Genomic DNA, 20,196 nt, shown 5'->3' with positions numbered 1-20,196 from the left:
ATCAGCTAAGTTTAACTTAAAAGTTTAAAACGATTCACCGCCCGAAACTAATTTGAGATGTGATATGACGAACATTAACATCAAAATAAGATAGAACCAACTAGATTGATTAATTCATATAGATCCTCAACCAAGTGGTCATAGCTTTGAACCGGCAGCTTGCAAACCATCCCCGATCTTCCTCATAACTAAACTTTATAATCTCTTCTTCGTGACACTAGCGAGACAAAAGGCAGCGTAATATAAATCACAAGATATAATTGACATTTCTAAACGAGACACGTGAGCTGAAAATTTAAAGCACACATTTCAACCATACAACAATCGTGAGAATAACCATCTTAGTACAATATCTTCGGTGTGATTTCCAGAATAAAACAATTGATACAAAAGCAAATTTGCAAGTATATTGTCGATATCATCTACCTGCAACGTAAACTACATTCCCGACCTGAATAAAGCTTGAAAACACATAAAAAAAGAGTAGCATTGTAAAGAAATGAAGCAAACTATTACTAAGCTTGCATCACTAAATTGTTGAAGTGGAAAACTTTTTAGAGCATCACTTTCTCTTCATTTGCCCCGCCAACACTATTTACATTTGTATTTAATGTTGCATGCATGCTTTAGAGCTTAAGATCCGTTCTGAAAAAAGGCAGGAAGAGGCTTGACCTTTTCATTTCTCAAGGATTCACACCCTGCCTTGCTTTAAAGACAAGCTCCTCTGTGGTCGTTCCTACGATCTCGTTGGCGCGTTTTAATCCGACACAGTAATAACGTCCAACAGAATCCTAGATTCAAAGGCAATGGAGGAAGAATCAGATGAAATGAGGGTCATCCTCCACATACACTACCAACTTATGAAGTTATTATCAGATAATCAGAGCAGCAAGTTCATCTAAAAAAGGTAGTTTCAAGGTTAAGAAGCTATATCATTGAAAACATCCTGATATGTTCTATATAATCAAGGCAATTTTATCTACAGCATGTTGATCCCTTCCGCACCTAGAAGCAGCATAGATAATATGATGTTCTTCTTACTTTTCTACATATTTTTAAACCAATCTTCATCCGTAAGAGAAACGCTTATGACTCACCCGAGAAACGATTCCCAATTTCTCCAGCTTATGAACTGCGTCGTCCACTTCAAAGTTGCAGTTCTCACCAAACTCTTCTTTGATCAGCTCCTCGCACCGTAGATCGAGATCCTATTTGCCAGCATCATAAAATTACATTACACCGTAAATTTCAGATAATCGACCTCAATGTTTTCAACACAATCAAAGAAAGCAAGAAAATGAAGCAGAGACGGAAGTAAGTACTTCTAAAGTAGCTTTGCCTTGTTCCATCAGAATGAAGAAGGAAATGATCACCTCTTTGACCTTCACACCAAGGGGGAAAAAGGCATTATAAATATTGGCTAAACAGTATATGCATAGACGACAGAGAAATTCAACATTTGGAAAGAGCATGTGTTAAACACGCACATACCATTTTCATGCCCCAGAATATAATCCAGCATAGTTTATACAGATATCATATAAAAATGAGCCTCCAAAAAAGAACTAGAAAAATAGAGGAACGAGCTAACATTTGATTTCAGCAGCATGCCTAAGCGCCTAAGGAATCCTTTCGTGTTTCTTAAACAGAATGTCGCTCTTAAATAAGAAAAGGCTAACGCTATGATTACCGTCGTTTATCAGCAATGCGGAGGGTTTTCACCTTCAACTATATTACCTCGAATGTTCTAACAATTTGTGGGTTAAAGCAAACCCAAAGGAAAACTAAATCAATAGGCCTCTGCATATTAATTTCAGAATGAACAATTATTGAGAATGGTATTTATTTTATTTGTTGCTCAACATTCACCAATTAATGTTTGAAGGAAAAGCAACCAAAGTAAAAACTAAATCAACAGGCCTCTAGGCCCCGAATATAGATGCAAATGCAAACAGAAGCTAAAACAGTGAGCCATAACACACATTCACTATTTTCCAGCGCGTTATTCCGCGTTTCAATCAATCAGTCTTACAGAGAATTGAACTGTACAAAAAAGTACGGAAAAAACAAGACACGTGAGCTACTTGCGAAATGACCAAAGCACTACCGTACCATTCAATGATTCAATTACAAACTACCATGGCTCGTACACTGAACAAAATAGTAGTTGACTAAATTATTGCCTTTTGTTGCTCCATTTTTTCACCATTGTTCCATGTGTTGTTCCATATTTCTATCTATCAATCAATCAGATTAGCAGAAGGACTAAATGATTCATAGGGTACAGGAAAAATCCCTCAGAAAAACAAACTTCTTGGAAAATGAGCAAAGAACTGCCCTCTAGAAACATACCCTTAAATGATTCAATTACAAGCTACCAAGGCTCGTACAACATAACAATTCATTAAATGATTGGATCTCAATGTCCTTACTTAAGTAACAAATGACTTGTGGGGTAATTTTATGAAAATGACTGGAAGCCATTGGCTTTCCAGAAGGCTTGTGTCCTTACTCAACAGTTCATTGAATGACTGGATCTCAGTGTCCTTACTTAAGCAACAAATGCCCCGAACTATATGACTTCAAGGGTAATTTTATGAAAATGACTGGAAGCCATTGGCTTTCCAGAAGGTCCCAGCTGAAAAATGGAGGAGGAAGCACTCCAGTTGATTCCTTTCAGAGATTGAGAGAGAGAGAAAAGATAGTCCAATTACGATTATAGACCATGCATTTTACTCGTTTTTCTCAAATGTAGAAATTTATATCTGGATGCAATATTCACATTTGACAGACAAGAAATTCATCAGATACTTACTTCCTGTTGGATTACATCATCACACAAATGAAGAAGCGTGCCCCTTCCACTATCCAGCTGTTTGTCATACATTGATTGTGTAATTAAGTTCTGATACGTAGCCATGTTTTGCTGAAACCTATAGATTTAAAAAGAATGGCCACAGACTATACATGCATTAGAGAAATCAAGAACTACCAAACTGAAAATCAGAGCAAGATAAATGTTTGCAGTAGCCTCCCAGTGGCGAGTTATACAAGAGTAAAACAAGTAGTGAGGGGCCGACCAGCATAGTTTTACTAGTTAAAACATATACCTCAACCAAGAGATCAAAAATTTGAACCCTCTCACCTCACAAGTTGAAGAAAAAAAATTCTAATATAAAATATAAGATAAAATAAAATAAAATAATAAAGGGGTAGTGAGGGCTCAAGGGCTATTTCAAGATCAGAGCCCATTAGCTCTGCAGCTATCATTAGCATTGAGTAACATGATTGGGTACATAATATTAATTGCACAAACTATCTTCCTGGAACCTCCCAAGAAATGGTCAATCAGACATCTAAACTACTAAAAGTTGGTTTACAGAAATTAATGATAAATATAAAATATGCATCTAACAGAGTAGGGTACTTAACGTGAAATATGTCTTTGCACAGTAACCAATAACGGTCGAGAGAACAGCAAAAATGACCCAAAAATCAGCCTTGGGCATTTCAATTGAGCCCACAACAGCAACCTATAAATACATACAGTAAAACCAAGTAAAAAAAAATTAAGAATTTAATGACAACAATAGTATAAACATACTCAAAACTAACCAGCCCAACGATAGCAGATACAAGGAATTTGACCCAGTCCATTGGAGTTAGTCCTGGATTTTTCTTTTCAGGCTGTCACAAAGAGTTTGCAATCAATATTATCACATGCTTTTTTAAGGAGCAAAAGAGAATGATGATTAAACCAGTGTGAATTAACTTACAAGTACTATTTCCAAATCAGCCATTGGAATGTTCTTAAAATGCTTGACATATATTCCACGTTCAGAGTTAGACTTTGAACTTGCTCGCCTGAAGAATTACCATTCCTTTTACATGTACTTCAGATTAATTGGAAAAACACATTTTCTAATGGAGAGCTGAAATGGCAACAGATACTCTTTGACAAGAAAATCTGAAAAGCTTGATGATTATTAGTAATAAAGTCCAATGAAATTTCCACTAATATACATAATGAACGAAGTAGCTTCAATAGTAAGGCAAAATCATCGATATATACCCTCTGTCCTTAAAGACAAAAAAACGCCAGTTTAACTAAATAGACCCCTCAGCCTGACCTTAAACCAAGATTTTCAACTCTTTTAGCCAAAAAAAAAAAAAAAGGATTAAGCATTGTAATCAGAACCTACTTAATCTGAAATGGATTGCAAATAGTTGACAAGGCACTCATAGTTCTAAGCAATAGCGCAGTACCTGTAAACTACAATAATCCTATCAAAGGTAGGTTCTTGAATAGTAACCTTGCCCAGCAAATTGCGAGCACTGCAAAGACAAAAGAACTTAGAGAGGTTAATCTTCCAAAAGAAAAGTTTACTTTCCTTTTCGTTTTCCAAGTCAATTAATCCTGACCATTCATGAAGTGAAGAAATTAGGACATCTGCCTGGTCTCAAGTGAGTAGTATTGAAAAGAACTAGAAAATTCAATGAGTGAAATGAATTTTTCTTTTTATTCCTACTCCTAACTAACCCCCAGAACAACATAAGATGAATCTTTTGCTGTCATTGTTTTCTTTTTTCTTCATTCTATCAACGAAAAATGTTATACGAGCATGAACCAAATGCAGTCAGGCATCAATTGTAAGAAACTATGCAAAACCTCAGTTCCATATTCTCCAGACGAACTCGTTCAACACTAAGGTCATCCTGATCAGCATCAGGGGAAATCTCATCATTCTTCATTCTATCTTCCATAGGCCGTCTACTTGGCCGTCTGGAAAAAATCTTTTCTAACCTGCAACCACATAAATCAAGACAAAATCCATACTTCGAATGATGTTCAAACAGAGGCAGTTTTATGGTAAAAACCTAATATCATAGGCCGAGAAACCTCCTTTTCATGATGCCCAACTGGGAACGACCAATGATGACAAAATCTTTGGTCTATAGCAAGTTTATGAAACATAACTTTGTAACTTTTAAGTGTTTGACTAGCAAAAATAAAATAGTTCAGTTAAAATAGTTATTCATAGGTCTGGAACTAATACATGGTAAATCAAACAAAATGTTTATTAATTTCAAGCATTAACTTACCTCGTTAACCTTAAGAGATATGCCCAAAATCTTCCAATAAGTACATCCACTTTCTCCATGAAAAAGAAATCAGTAGTTCGATCAATTCCAATTCCTCGCCTAAAGATAACATACTGAAAAAAAATGGTACAGATGAGAAAGACAGATAGAAGCCTGTATTCATTTACAGTGCGTATAAGGTTACAGAGTTGCACAGGATTATACCGCTCATGAACACCCCATGCACCAAAAAATAAATAAATAAAATAAAAGATATTCCCTAACACCAAATATCTCTAGTTTCCCTAAGAACATCCCTTTTTAATACCAATGACCAGCTCATGTAACATGCGACAAGACCCCTTGAGGCCGACTTTGTGAACAGGACAAAAGTATAGTGAAATATTTCAAAACTATGATCCTAGCTTGATTTCTATGTCAATGAATCTCTGCATGGATAGTCCGACCTAAGAAAATAAATCATAAACCTAATAAGTGGAAAACACAAAAGTCAAGAAACAATGTTTTATCGAGTTGAAGTAACTTTAAAGCTTCAGAAATATTAGTATATACCTTGTCAACAAAGTCTGGTAGGTTGGCTTGAGGATGTGTAGCGAAATATTTCTTTAATAGAACCTTGTCGAGCTACAAAGTGAAAGGATAAACGTGAGATCCTAAGCAAATAAGATAAAATGAGGAATATTATCATACTCACGTNCGATAGCAGATACAAGGAATTTGACCCAGTCCATTGGAGTTAGTCCTGGATTTTTCTTTTCAGGCTGTCACAAAGAGTTTGCAATCAATATTATCACATGCTTTTTTAAGGAGCAAAAGAGAATGATGATTAAACCAGTGTGAATTAACTTACAAGTACTATTTCCAAATCAGCCATTGGAATGTTCTTAAAATGCTTGACATATATTCCACGTTCAGAGTTAGACTTTGAACTTGCTCGCCTGAAGAATTACCATTCCTTTTACATGTACTTCAGATTAATTGGAAAAACACATTTTCTAATGGAGAGCTGAAATGGCAACAGATACTCTTTGACAAGAAAATCTGAAAAGCTTGATGATTATTAGTAATAAAGTCCAATGAAATTTCCACTAATATACATAATGAACGAAGTAGCTTCAATAGTAAGGCAAAATCATCGATATATACCCTCTGTCCTTAAAGACAAAAAAACGCCAGTTTAACTAAATAGACCCCTCAGCCTGACCTTAAACCAAGATTTTCAACTCTTTTAGCCAAAAAAAAAAAAAAAGGATTAAGCATTGTAATCAGAACCTACTTAATCTGAAATGGATTGCAAATAGTTGACAAGGCACTCATAGTTCTAAGCAATAGCGCAGTACCTGTAAACTACAATAATCCTATCAAAGGTAGGTTCTTGAATAGTAACCTTGCCCAGCAAATTGCGAGCACTGCAAAGACAAAAGAACTTAGAGAGGTTAATCTTCCAAAAGAAAAGTTTACTTTCCTTTTCGTTTTCCAAGTCAATTAATCCTGACCATTCATGAAGTGAAGAAATTAGGACATCTGCCTGGTCTCAAGTGAGTAGTATTGAAAAGAACTAGAAAATTCAATGAGTGAAATGAATTTTTCTTTTTATTCCTACTCCTAACTAACCCCCAGAACAACATAAGATGAATCTTTTGCTGTCATTGTTTTCTTTTTTCTTCATTCTATCAACGAAAAATGTTATACGAGCATGAACCAAATGCAGTCAGGCATCAATTGTAAGAAACTATGCAAAACCTCAGTTCCATATTCTCCAGACGAACTCGTTCAACACTAAGGTCATCCTGATCAGCATCAGGGGAAATCTCATCATTCTTCATTCTATCTTCCATAGGCCGTCTACTTGGCCGTCTGGAAAAAATCTTTTCTAACCTGCAACCACATAAATCAAGACAAAATCCATACTTCGAATGATGTTCAAACAGAGGCAGTTTTATGGTAAAAACCTAATATCATAGGCCGAGAAACCTCCTTTTCATGATGCCCAACTGGGAACGACCAATGATGACAAAATCTTTGGTCTATAGCAAGTTTATGAAACATAACTTTGTAACTTTTAAGTGTTTGACTAGCAAAAATAAAATAGTTCAGTTAAAATAGTTATTCATAGGTCTGGAACTAATACATGGTAAATCAAACAAAATGTTTATTAATTTCAAGCATTAACTTACCTCGTTAACCTTAAGAGATATGCCCAAAATCTTCCAATAAGTACATCCACTTTCTCCATGAAAAAGAAATCAGTAGTTCGATCAATTCCAATTCCTCGCCTAAAGATAACATACTGAAAAAAAATGGTACAGATGAGAAAGACAGATAGAAGCCTGTATTCATTTACAGTGCGTATAAGGTTACAGAGTTGCACAGGATTATACCGCTCATGAACACCCCATGCACCAAAAAATAAATAAATAAAATAAAAGATATTCCCTAACACCAAATATCTCTAGTTTCCCTAAGAACATCCCTTTTTAATACCAATGACCAGCTCATGTAACATGCGACAAGACCCCTTGAGGCCGACTTTGTGAACAGGACAAAAGTATAGTGAAATATTTCAAAACTATGATCCTAGCTTGATTTCTATGTCAATGAATCTCTGCATGGATAGTCCGACCTAAGAAAATAAATCATAAACCTAATAAGTGGAAAACACAAAAGTCAAGAAACAATGTTTTATCGAGTTGAAGTAACTTTAAAGCTTCAGAAATATTAGTATATACCTTGTCAACAAAGTCTGGTAGGTTGGCTTGAGGATGTGTAGCGAAATATTTCTTTAATAGAACCTTGTCGAGCTACAAAGTGAAAGGATAAACGTGAGATCCTAAGCAAATAAGATAAAATGAGGAATATTATCATACTCACGTATGAATGAAATTATATGAAGTACAAAGAATCTATTATTCAAATCTGAAAATATTCTTTTACATTTTTTACACGTACATTTCCCATTTGAGATCTTAAAACATGCATGATTAAATACAAACCTTGGACTCATCAACCGTAATAGGAAGATTTAGGAGATACTGCCCTGAAAGTGCAATTTCAATCTCCTCTTCACTTGTTATTTTGAAATTGCTCTTTTCCATAACCTGTATAAAATTTAAGGTTTCCCAAAATTATCAATGGGTACTATTATCTCATTATTCAACGTGTATGCACATATAATTATAAGAATATTCCACTATATATATGCATGCTTGTTATTCATATGAGCAATACGATAGACAATCTCTAATGACTCCACTCAACCTGCTGATCTCCTTTGTGACCCACAGCCCTAGTGTTTAACCCAATTTTTCCAAAATACCAAGTTTAGGAACCCAGATTGAGAATAAGGCTCAGTCCTACTTGGATGATTAATAAACACATTAAGAGTTCTTTAAAGTTTAAACATAAACTCTTGGGTAGTAGACTAGTAATTTTGGTCATATTTAATTATTGTTAAATGTGTCATACAAAGACGTCTAATAATACATAAACCAATAGATGAAAATAATTTTCTTCCTTTTTATATCCATGAGAATCTAGGCTAGCTTATGCATAACGTGACTAATCTTATGAAACAACCGTTTGATTTAGTAACACGTAGTCATAAAAAAAATCTCATATGATTTTAATATCCTATCACAAAGTCCCTTCACTTTTTCATGTCTCAATGGCACTAGGGCAATTAAGGATGGTTAGCACATGAAAATAGTTTCACATTACAACCAAAAGTCTCAAACCCTGAGCCATAAAGCATAGACACAACAATCATGCAAAATCCAACCTATTTCCAAGGTTAAACAACAAGCCACTCTTATAGAAACCAAACAAGGAAAGCTCAATCAACTATCTGACAACAAAATGCTTCCTTCTGTCTATAAGCAGCAGTAAGATTCAAGAAAAAAAAAAGGTAGTAGAAAGATATATTCACATATAGCCAGAGGCCAGAGGATAAGCATCCATTAGAAAGAACTTGAGACATTCCAACCTCAAGATTAAGAAAGAAGCAGAACAAATATTGAACAATCATAATTCATAATGATGTCATAAAGTGTTAGGAATGCAAACAAAGTCCTCCATTTGGTAGAAAAGGGAGAGAACGGTGGTATATAAGTAAGACGATCATCTCCATTGGTACGAGAACTTTTGAGAAAAATCAAAAGAAAAGTCACGAGGGCTTATACCCAAAGTAGACGATATCATACGATGGTGGAGATAGGTGAGATTTCATTGTCCTTTAACAATTAGTATTAGAGTCATAGTCTAAATCTAGATATGTGTCAAAGAAATTATCAAGGTCCGAACATGATTAATGAGTCTCGCATCATGGATGAATTCCTAGATCAGACAAAAAAGTGCTTGTGTATAACAAGCAAGTAGAGCTCTATGAAAAAAGTGGACTGGTAGAAAGGTGAGGTGTGAACCTATCAAGTTCAACAGACTGATAGAAAAAGTTATATATTTGTTTGAGGCGAGCCTCAAGTGTGGTGTTTCATTCAATGAGAGGATTGTCAAGAGTGAAAAAAAAAGTCTCACGTTGGCTAGGTAAGGAAGAAATCAATGGTATATATGTGAGAACAATTATCTCCATTAGTACGAGGCCTTTTGGGTGAAACCAAAAGCAAGGACATGACTATCGAAAGTGGATAATATCATGCCAATTGTAGAGATAGGTGGAAGTTCTGTTATCAAACACACAACTTTTTCCAAGAAAGTTTTGAAGTCTTCAAAGACAGCTTCCCTTTAAAATCATTCTTGCAAAGATCATCCTTGCAGGATAGAGCAAAATGTTATAGCAATACCAAATATTAATTCAAGCTCCCTAGAATCTTAAACCAAATTAATCAAGCACAATTGAAAAGGAAAAACAAATTATTCATCAATTTGTTTGGCCTCCTAGTGTGAATAAGTAGGTAAGGAGGAGTAATAAAGGAAAAGGCTGTATGGGAGTTAGTGGATTAGTTAGCAGGACATGTTGTACGGGTGGCAGAGCTAGGGAGCAAAGGAAGTTATCAGTAGTACGCTGGTCTGTAAGGGAGGTTTAGGTTTTATTTCATCAATAGTTCAGTGCTTTTGTATGAAGAAATTACCAGCTCTCTCAAATTAGCTGGGTGACTTGTTTGAAACTCTTGTTTGGTTTTACATTTCAATCAAATAAAAGGAGTAACAAAGTTGTACAAACCTGATTATCACCAAACAAGAGTTAAACAAGAGTTTCAAACAAACCTGATTATCACATTTCTTCATCACTTTTGCAAAAGATATCTCATTGGAAAGTTACTTGACAGACTGAATATCACCACAAACAAACGAAAGGAGTAACGAAGTTGTAAAGACCTGAAACAAGTAAGAAAGAAAATTTTGTTCGAGCACTTCGATTTCATCAGAGGATAGACGCTGCTGCTCCAGCTTCTGGGCTCCATGAACAGGATCAAAGAGAGAGTAGAGTTGCTGAAATCATAACAGATACGTGTCATCACAAGCAGAACAATAACAGTGAAATGAAGGTCTTTCATCCATGTAGAAAAGTACCATCAAATCCTCAAATTGTAGAAGGTACCAAGCTCGAATTGTGTACTCGATTCTCTTGCAGAGTTTTAAGAATTCCGCCCGGTCGGAATTATGTTCTAGAAAACAAGGAAGTAATCAGCAACCCCAGCTATAAATAGAACATAATTCTCTAGGATCTGTCGCCTCAGTTCAGCACACAGGTAAGGAAAAAAATTAATGAACAGTGACCATTCTTATGCCTCTACTAAGACATGCTCCAGGGCCAAGGAAAAGGGTTCGCATCAAAAGCATTGTGGACAACAATATTAGCATTACAAATAGAACACTGGCATCAGCCTATTCAAATTGGATGTAACAAAATTGACAGAAACAGGCAGTTCAGAGTCCGGAGAAACGCGGGCAATGAATCACACTACGGCACAGCATTACGGATATTTGAAAGATTACACGATTCAAGACACTCATACGACATCAAATTCGGAAATAAATGAATGAAAACAAAACCCAAAATTCGTAGATCACAAAGAGAGAAGTGCACGAACCAATTAGATTAGCCAAAGTCATTATCAACTTCGGCTTCATCACCGGAATGACAGATTCACGCTCCAGCCGAATTACCTCCTTATTCTTCCCCATTGTTTAGTAGCAGTGAGACAGAAAAGCTCAACGAGTGTACCCCAGTGGCCTGAGAAAGGGGAAGCCAAACCGACAATAATACGAGAGGGAATGACCAATTACCGAAGCAAAACACAGTAAGATTCGCGATGAAGAACAGAGATTTTTGGGATAAGAATGTTCAATTCATGCTTAAAAAACAAGGCAGAAAGAAAGAATAAACCTCCAAATCAGCAAATTGTAACGTCCGATACTGTTCGATACAGTGTTAAGAACAGTCCGAATCACTCCAAAACAAGATAAATCAAAATTATGATGAGCAGACACAATTACACACTGTAATTTAGGTTTTGAAGCTGCAAAAGAATTGTGTCCACTGAATCACCGTTGAAGACTACAAATTCTACTGAAAATGACCAAGGCCCGCTGTTTCAGGAGAGAAATCCTGAATCGTATTTTACACGGACAAAATTGTGCTGTCGGTTCATTTGACAACATATAAATTTTTAGCCACTCATTCCAAATTTCGATTATTTCGATTATTAATATTGATGATGTAAATGATGTATATCAATATTTCAAACTCAAATAAATAATAATAATAATAATGATTTATAGTCTAAGATTAAAATTGTTCGGAATTCTTATGGATTTATAATTAATAAATATTATTCTTGTACGACGCTAAACTAATAAATATATTTTTAAAATTTCAGAAGCATGAATAAATACTGTTATAATTAATTTTGGATATAAAATTTGTTTTTTTATTTTAAAAATACATTTAAACTTTCACTAGTATTTATTAAATAAATATAACAATTTTTAAAATAATTCCTTAATATCCTTCTAATTTTTTTTAAGTTAAAAAATATATTTACGGTTAATATTGTGCTTTAAATAAATACCTGTGAAATATTTAGGTAAGCATTAACATTCTCAATATTTGTTAAAAAAAATTATTTCCAACAATATAAAGACTCATCTATTCCCGCATCTACTTTCATAAATTATCTCAAAAAATTTTAATTATTTTTCTAAATTTACCTATATTTTTAGGGGTTTACTACGTTTTAACTTTTAAAAAATAAAGTTTTTAATAAAGTTAAAAAGTATATTAATAAAAATTAAAAAAAAAATTGAAATTAAAAATAATTTTTAAGTTTTCCCATCCAAAAGTAATCATTAAATTATTTTTAAACTTTTGTAAAAATTTAAGTATATTTTTTTTTAGATTTAAAAAAAAAATCGCTCACATATGAAGTTAAATCATATTTTTATTAATTTAGTAAATACAAATAATATAATCGGTGAAAGAACCGCTACAGGACGTGCGATTGAGACTTCTAATTCTAAATGTTTTTTTTTTGTTCGGTTGCCGATAATCAATTAGAATTATATGATTGGCACGTCCTTTGATCGAGATGCCAACAAGTATTTTAGGAAATGTATTTGTCAACGAATATAAAATTTTTACCCTGAATAGTTAAAAAGCTTTCTAATTTTTTTACCCTAACTACTAAAACTAAAATATAATTTTGTTCCTTAAACAATTTACCGTTAATTTGAGCATTTGGACCATATAATTAATTTTCAAATTTTATAGGATTTATTTTGAAATCTTAAATAGGTTTTAACAAAATAATTTCAATAGTCGAGATTGGATTTTGATTCTCGGTAACACAAAAAAAAAAAAAAAAAAAANTCCCCCAACATTGACATTTACACTCCACTGGTTTTTCCACCCACCACTCGGGTGGGTTGTGTACTAGTGAGAAGGTAAATATCTTATGGTCGAATGTCAACCAGCATCAAACTATTTTCGAGATGGCACATTGGTCAGCGACAATGTGTGTCACGTGCCTACGATTCTTATCGTGTTTTTAAATTTAAAATTGGCCCCTAGTTGGTCGGCACTTCACTGCATCCCTACTGCATGATTGTGTTACTTAATAATGCATGACATGTCAACGTTAACTAAAAATTAATTATAAAATCAAGACTATTTTTATGGATCACATAAAGTCATTTCAGTGCGTTTTGTACTAGCTCGTTTAAAAATATTAACTTAATATATTATACATTTTAATATAAAATAAAGTCATTGTATTTAATTTTAAATATTAAAAATAATATTTAATACATTTGATATCCTAACTACAAAAGATGAAAATATATTTATTATACTTTATTCATTAACAATTAAAATAATGAATATATATTATGTACTTAAATAAAAAATATATGTTTTTAAGTTTGAAGATATGTAGTGACATTTATGTGATTTGGGTAATAAAACTTTGTAATTAATTATTAAAATTTTATTATTTTATTTATTAATATTATCTATTATATGCAAATCTAATGTAATACGTGGTTGACACATAAGATATTAGTGTTCAAATAATAATTTAAAAGATCTATAGTATATGGTTATGGTGGGGTGTTTTATCCCAGTAACACTATTGATACAACCCATTTTATAATGGTTACAAATGATTTGATCCAAATCGTGCATGTGGAGATATGTGAGCGAGGGTATTCTATACAATGAGTTTGTATAAGACTAACAAAAAAATATTTAATATCTCTTTATAAATTCGTTAATTGAGAATATTAATATTTCACACGACAATCACGTGCAACTTGATCTTAATCCCGAGTGGGTTATAAACTCTTACCTACGAGCACTTGTCATTTAATTTGCATAAGTGAGCATAGCTCTTGTAGCCGATTTAATATGTCTACTTGGAGAATTAACCAAATAAGGAGTTGAGAACATAATATCATGAGATATAATTCACTCATTTCCATTAAGGAAAGTAGATTAGTTGTTTTTTAAGTACTGATTTCGAGCCTTAAACAATGGGTCCTGCCCTCTCATTGGCCCCGGAGGGACTCTATGATTGGATTATAAACAATTTGTTTATTAGATGATTAGAGGTACTTAAGATGGAATATGTATTTATAGGGGTAAGGCGAACTTTTAAGCCATCTGTAATTTTGAACAACTCGTGAATGATTGATTTGTTTGTAATTATTATATCAATGGACACAACTTGTCATACCGTGCCTAATAATGCAACTTTAAGTCTATAATAGAGTGACCTATAGTTAATGAATGCAAATTGATTAATTAATTAATTTTGTATCGTAGGAGTTTAGGAGCCTATAATCTGTATGTACATAAGGTCTCATTGTGCTCGTAGTAATACTAAAAGGTTTCATTTAATTGAAATCAATTTTGGATGGGTTTAAATTAATGTTTAATATATGGTATATATTAAAAGATAAAAATACCTCTATTATATTTGATACAATTATATATTAAAACCATTAATATACCTTAAATAAAAATATATTGAAATTTGATCTAAATTTATATGAGATAAATATATATTATAATATTAAAATTTGAACGAGATTTATACTAGATAAATATATATTATAATATTTAAAGATATTTGAATAATAAGATATTATTTTTAGAGATTCAAATAATTATTTGAAAAATATTTATGATAAATAGGCAGTTAAAGCAAAAAGCACATCAATCTCTCTCATTTTATTTTAGAACGAAATTCTCTCTCAATAATTCTTTTGAAACTATTCTTTTTCAATCCTTTTGGGTTTTGTAAAGAGTCTCTCGGAAGCTTTGACCTTACGTTCGAGTCATAGCGAGAAAAGTCTTGCATGCTAAAGTTTCTACGGTAAAGTTTTTATTTTCATTTTTATTTTATTTTTATTATTAATCCAATCAAAACAATTTCTAATAGTATATGCATAAATAAAAATTATCATCGCATAAATAGGAGTAATTTCAACTTAAATTTGATTTAATTTTATATGGATGGAATCGTTAGGATACCTCCAAATTTTTAGGAATTGGTTTGTGATTATTTTATCTCATTTTTAGATTAATATTATATTTTCTCTTATCGGTAGCTTTATCATATTTAAAACCTTGTGAAGGTTAATAAAAATTCCACTTCTAATTGACAATTGAACAATCCAATCCTATTGCTAGCAGATTTTGTCTCGTTTTAGCCAGTTATATATCATCGTTAGTCTCACGGTTTTTCGTTCCCCTCTTCAATCAATATGGGGTCTATTGGGGCCAACGTCATCCTGACACATCACTCGATGTATCATCGTTAGCCTCACGATGTTGTCACGGTTTATAATCCACCTCTATTGGAGCCAACGTCATCCTGACACATCACTCGATGTCGGGCTCATATATCATTTATAACAGCCCAAACCCACCACTGATAGATATTATCCTTGGCCCGTTACATATAGTCGTCACTCTCATAATTTTAAAACATATCTACTAGAAAAAGGTTTTCACACATTTATAACGAAATCAATATGATATCTCGTTGTATAAATGTCCGGATTAAAAATATATAAAATGAAAATTTAGAGTTAGAATCATGACATTTTGATGGATAGTATAATGGTGTAAGCAGTTGCGGAACAAGTGTTGGAATTTTTATGCGAAGGTATAATTTATAAATGATTAATTGATTTAAAATTAAAATTTATTAGTTTTAAGAATAAAAATGACATCCAAAATTTAGCGGTTCAGACCGTGGACCCAAGGCTTCACTGTTCTTCATCATTCGCCTGGACCGGCCTTCTCTCCCCTCGGGGGCACAAAGGGCGAGGGGAGATGATCAAAAAATGGGAAGCGGGAATCGCAGAAATTGGCACCCAAAATGCAGCGCCAAACTCCTCCACTTTTCAATCACAGGTATGTGTCCGTACATCCATCGGGGGTGCTGCGCCTCTACAAGTGAACACACGGCTCTCGTTTTTTCAAACCCCGCGCCCATTCACTTCCAAGCCTCAACTGTTGGCGCCACCGCCATTTCTTCGGCTTCTAAAATCCCTAAATCCCTTTCTTCTTCGCCATCTACATTCTGCGCTTCCATTTCCCTTGCATTGAACTCACTATCGATCTCTTTCCGTGCGTATTCCCTGCTTTTATCTGTTATTTAATGGCGTTTTTCAAGCATTTCATTTGTTCTACTTTTTTTTTAAGCTTTATTCATCCGTTCTTGTTGTGTTTTCTTGCAGATTTATGAATTTTTGAGCGAACATGGTTGTGAAGTCTCGGGTACTACACTCTGCTGCCAATGGAGAGTTGCATTCTCCTGTAAATCCCGAGGAGAAGCCGAAGCGCCATAAAGTAGCTACAGATGGGCGAAAGAATGCTAAAGCTGCTAAACCGGAGGGAGATGCCGAGGGGCCATCTCCTTCTCCACAGAGGAGGACGAGTGCTCGAATCCAGTTGAAGCAGCTGGCTGAGAAGAAGGAGCTCTTAGCGCGTCAAAGAGTAGAGGTGCTTGATGAACCCGAAAGTGCCAGCAAAAGGAAGAAGACGAACGGCCAGGTAAAAAGTAAGCGTAATACTACTCCGAGTGTTGCGGAAGAGGTGGTGGAAGATAAGGCCGTTGCTGTTCCGGTATCCAATGACGTCACTAAATCTAAAGACGGTGATGCGAGCGAGCCATTGGAACTGTGTGCGTCAGAAAAGAGTAGAACTGGCGACGAAGGTGGTTCGGCTAATATAGTTGAGAAGAGTGACCATGCCAAGGTGAAGGAGACACTCAGGTTGTTCAACAAGTACTATCTTCATTTTGTACAGGTTCGTCATGGGGAAATGTTACGTTGCTTGAAGCCATTTCTACATGTTTGCTCATTGAAGTTTATGGCCGGCTAACTTTTGATTATTGTATGTTCATCTAAACCAAAAGGAAGAGGAGAAGAGGTGCAAAAAAGCAGAAGTAGCTCAAAAAGCTTCCAAACGATCAAAATCTGAGGTAGGCTTGTGAGTCGGCCTTCTATAATTCATGCAAGCCATTCATAGTCTCTCTCTGAACGTCCTACAGGATGAATTTGACGAAAATTGACATCTATATCAGACTGAATAAATGCCTGCGTCTGAATTCTCTCATCTCGCATTAAATAAAATCCAAGGACCAATGCTATGTTCATCATTAATCTTTGAGTTCGATTTTTTTTTTGTTTTTTTTGCGGGGGGTTTAAATCATTCTCTCGTTTCTATGTTTCGGATCACTTGGAACGGGCTCTCTTTGTCTCAATCCAAAAATATTTGTCCAAGCAAGATTAATTGCTAATTACTTGTAATTTGTACAGGAGGCACCTGCCGAAGACACAAAACAAAAATCTAAGCGACCAGATTTGAAGGCAGTTTCAAAGGCAAGTTGTAATTGCACACATGAAGCCTCTAGAACTTTTTCTTTTTGGCAATACTTAATTAATCATTGTTCAACCCATGCAGCGTTCAATCTAAGATTCCGTTAGTGATCTATCATGCAATTTTGTTTGACTGATTTGTTGTTTGTGCACATCTATTTATAGTCTCTCGCTCTAGGAACAGAAAAAGTATCAGTATAACTCTTCCTTTTGGAATTGATAGGAAAAGGCTACCGTTTACTCCTATAATTTACAGAGTTGCCACGTTGATACAATATTTGTCCACTTTAGACAAAACCTCTCTCGATTTAGTTTTTGGTTTCACCCAAAAAAATCTCATATCAATGGAGATAGTTGTCTCTATTCATATATCTATGATATTTCCCTTATCCTGCAATGTGAGACTTTAGTCACACTCCCAACCTAGGTTGCATTCCACTGATTTATTTATTTTTGGTAAAATTATATTTTCAGAGTAGCTAGTCAAAGGGTTATTGGAGTACCAAAACAACTTTCAACTAGTCATAAGGAAAGGAGGGAAAGTAAATGTGAAAGAGGACATTGAGTTAACATCTTCCAAAGGGGATGCATTGAAGTTTAGGACTATTTGGAACATCATTCCTCTCTTCCTTGATGTCACTAAAATGACTTCCTAACATTTGAAGAGGTGGCCGGCAGCAACATTTCAAGTACAAATAACCAAAATCTTATGAATAAATGTGAGACAATCCTTAGGTCCCAGGGCCTTGAACCATTGACCTATTTGTTTGAAATTGAGCTCTTTGAAGTGGGATCCCAACCCTTTTTAGGTTTGAGAATGTGGGGTTATTTCATCCAGTCTTTTAAAGTCTCATTCTTGGTGTGGTGTAATGGTAGAGTGTTTGGTAAGTGGGAAGGGTATTGTTTAATGGAAAAACTTTCCTCCCTAGTGGGGATCTTAAAAGATTGGAAATTAAAGAAACAAGAGATCTTGGAGAGAGGTTTTTGAATGCAGTTTCCAGGGAGGAGCGAATCAAGTTGATTGGGGATTTTGAGGAGCTTGTTATAAGTGAGGTCATTTGTTGGGGACAAAGGCCCAAGGTGAAATGGGTTAAAGAAGAGGATTGCCGTACTTCATATTTCCATAGAATTACGAGTGGGAAGTATTATAGTCTTTAGAAAACAATAGGGGTGAGATTATGATGGGGATAAGGAGGTTGAGAAGGAGATTGTGTTTTTTTTGCACTTTTGTACCCCCTTATCATTTTGAGACCCTTTTTGGATGGTTTAGTCTCTTAAACTTTTGCAGAGATAAATGGGAGTTGGAAGCTCTTTTCCCTAGTATTATATTTGGCTCTCAAGGACTTTATTTTCGGAAGACAAAATTTTGATCAAGTGCTTAATATTAATTTTTTTTACAAGAGACAAACTTTTTATTTGATCGAGTACTTAATGCTATTCAGGTGATTGAGGACGAAGCGTTATCTTTAAATTTGATTTGGAAGAGGCTTGTGACTATGTAAGACTGAAACTTCCTTGATAAGGTGCTATGGAAGAAAGACTGGTGTTTTAAATGGAGATCTTGAATTTGGATTTGTGTCAAGACGGCTGAATATTTCATTCTTATCTATGGCAAGCTGCAAGTTAAGAAGTAGAATTTTTGTTTCTTGAAGCTTGAGAAGAGGACACCCCATTTTCGTTTTTCTTGGTCGGTTGTGAATATCTTTAGTACAGTGGTTTCGAGGAGGTGTTCTTGATGGTTTTCAGGTGGGTGGAATTACTAATCCTTATCACATCTTCAATTAGCTACACATGTGGGTGCTCAATCATTAGGATTAATTGTGATTCATCTAAATTGGCTGGCGTTTATAATGGTGGATAAAGGTGTATTTGGTTAGTAAACTAAAAAGAAATATTTGAAAACAAAGGATTCAATGAGAAGCAAAGTTTGTAACTCATATTTTCAGCATTTTCATTATGTGTTTGGTAGCTAATTTAGATGCTGCATTTGATTTTAAAATTTGTTAAAAGTATGTTTGGTAATATAAAAAGTAGTGGAAGTCACCAACTATCAATTTTGAGAGGAAATATTAATTGTCTTATTTCCAAAAAATAGAAGCGAGAACACCTCATGTAGAGGTCATACCTATTACAAAATAAGGAAACTATCATGATAATCTAATTTATGATTTAATTTGATGTCCCCTCACTCATTTTGCCTTTTTCTTATTTCTAAAATCTACTACAGATGTTGGAGGCAAATGAAATTTTGAACCATGAGAAAAGAATTGGCAACGTTCCAGGTTGTGTTTTGCACTTGAAAATATTCTCTTTTACTGTTTTTTTGGCCTTGTTTGTGGTGTATGGATGATGGGGGATAGCTTCGTGGTGCACTTATGAAAATGTTTGAAAAATCGAATAGTTTTTGTTGTCACTTTCAGTTTGAGGCAAAATCTACCTTGACCGCACAAGGGCTATCCTAAATTTGCTTTGTCTGACTCCTCTGCTTGGACTATTCTTTTTTGTATGTTTCTTCTTTTCTACTTTATTTGTCTTAATGAATGCTAATCAAGTAACAAATAATCTGAGTAGATCGGAGTAACTAGCAATAACCATGCATGGTCCTTATTTAGGAAGAATAACCCTGAGCTAATGAGATCAGTGTAACTGAAGGTACTTGCAATATTGAAATTCTAGTCATAACTTGATAAGCATTGGTCCCAATTCTTACGGAAAATGCAGAATTCAACCCCCCCCCCCCCCCCCCCC

The 20,196-nt window shown here is 34.4% G+C and overlaps 2 protein-coding genes across 5 annotated transcripts in view; one reads left to right on the top strand and one right to left on the bottom strand.

The window, feature by feature from the left end:
* Positions 1–288: 288 nt before the first annotated feature.
* Positions 289–11,439, bottom strand: LOC111791227. Its single transcript, XM_023672488.1, has 15 exons — positions 11,151–11,439; positions 10,630–10,724; positions 10,435–10,548; positions 8,097–8,201; positions 7,833–7,904; positions 7,281–7,393; positions 6,847–6,981; positions 6,444–6,512; positions 5,954–6,041; positions 3,616–3,687; positions 3,433–3,533; positions 2,816–2,933; positions 1,323–1,382; positions 1,098–1,208; positions 289–791 (listed from the first exon to the last, which is right to left on the bottom strand). The coding sequence occupies exons 1-15, from the start codon at positions 11,242–11,244 to the stop codon at positions 684–686; spliced, it is 1,455 nt and encodes a 484-aa protein (XP_023528256.1). The 5' UTR covers positions 11,245–11,439; the 3' UTR covers positions 289–683.
* A 4,391-nt stretch (positions 11,440–15,830) lies between these two features.
* LOC111790527 (histone-lysine N-methyltransferase, H3 lysine-9 specific SUVH4) overlaps positions 15,831–20,196 on the top strand; it is a 16,438-nt gene continuing 12,072 nt past the window's right edge. Inside the window, exons 1-5 of one of the 4 annotated variants that reach the window (XM_023671459.1) lie at positions 15,831–16,195; positions 16,306–16,876; positions 16,986–17,051; positions 17,389–17,451; positions 19,676–19,730. In XM_023671459.1, coding sequence (XP_023527227.1) covers positions 16,328–16,876; positions 16,986–17,051; positions 17,389–17,451; positions 19,676–19,730 — 733 coding nt within the window. In that variant the 5' untranslated portion in view covers positions 15,831–16,195; positions 16,306–16,327. Of the gene's footprint in view, positions 16,196–16,305; positions 16,877–16,985; positions 17,052–17,388; positions 17,452–18,962; positions 19,195–19,675; positions 19,731–20,196 lie in introns of those variants that run through there. The other 3 variants (XM_023671460.1, XM_023671458.1, XM_023671462.1) reach the window with 3 other exon arrangements.

This window comes from Cucurbita pepo, chromosome LG03 (genome assembly GCF_002806865.2).
Source record: "Cucurbita pepo subsp. pepo cultivar mu-cu-16 chromosome LG03, ASM280686v2, whole genome shotgun sequence".
In the NCBI taxonomy this organism is placed as follows: domain Eukaryota; kingdom Viridiplantae; phylum Streptophyta; class Magnoliopsida; order Cucurbitales; family Cucurbitaceae; genus Cucurbita; species Cucurbita pepo.
Note: the sequence above shows the minus strand (reverse complement) of the source record. Positions and strands in the feature narration are given on the sequence as shown.

What these genes read in the sequence shown, in the direction of transcription:
- LOC111791227 (XM_023672488.1), bottom strand. Translation starts at nt 11,244, where the DNA reads ATGGGGAAGAATAAGGAGGTAATTCGGCTGGAGCGTGAATCTGTCATT. An exon ending in CTGGAGAATATGGAACTGAG is followed by an intron (nt 6,513 to 6,846) that starts GTTTTGCATAGT and finishes TTGTCTTTGCAG; the next exon opens with TGCTCGCAATTTGCTGGGCA. An exon ending in AATTGGGAATCGTTTCTCGG is followed by an intron (nt 792 to 1,097) that starts GTGAGTCATAAG and finishes CTTTGAATCTAG; the next exon opens with GATTCTGTTGGACGTTATTA.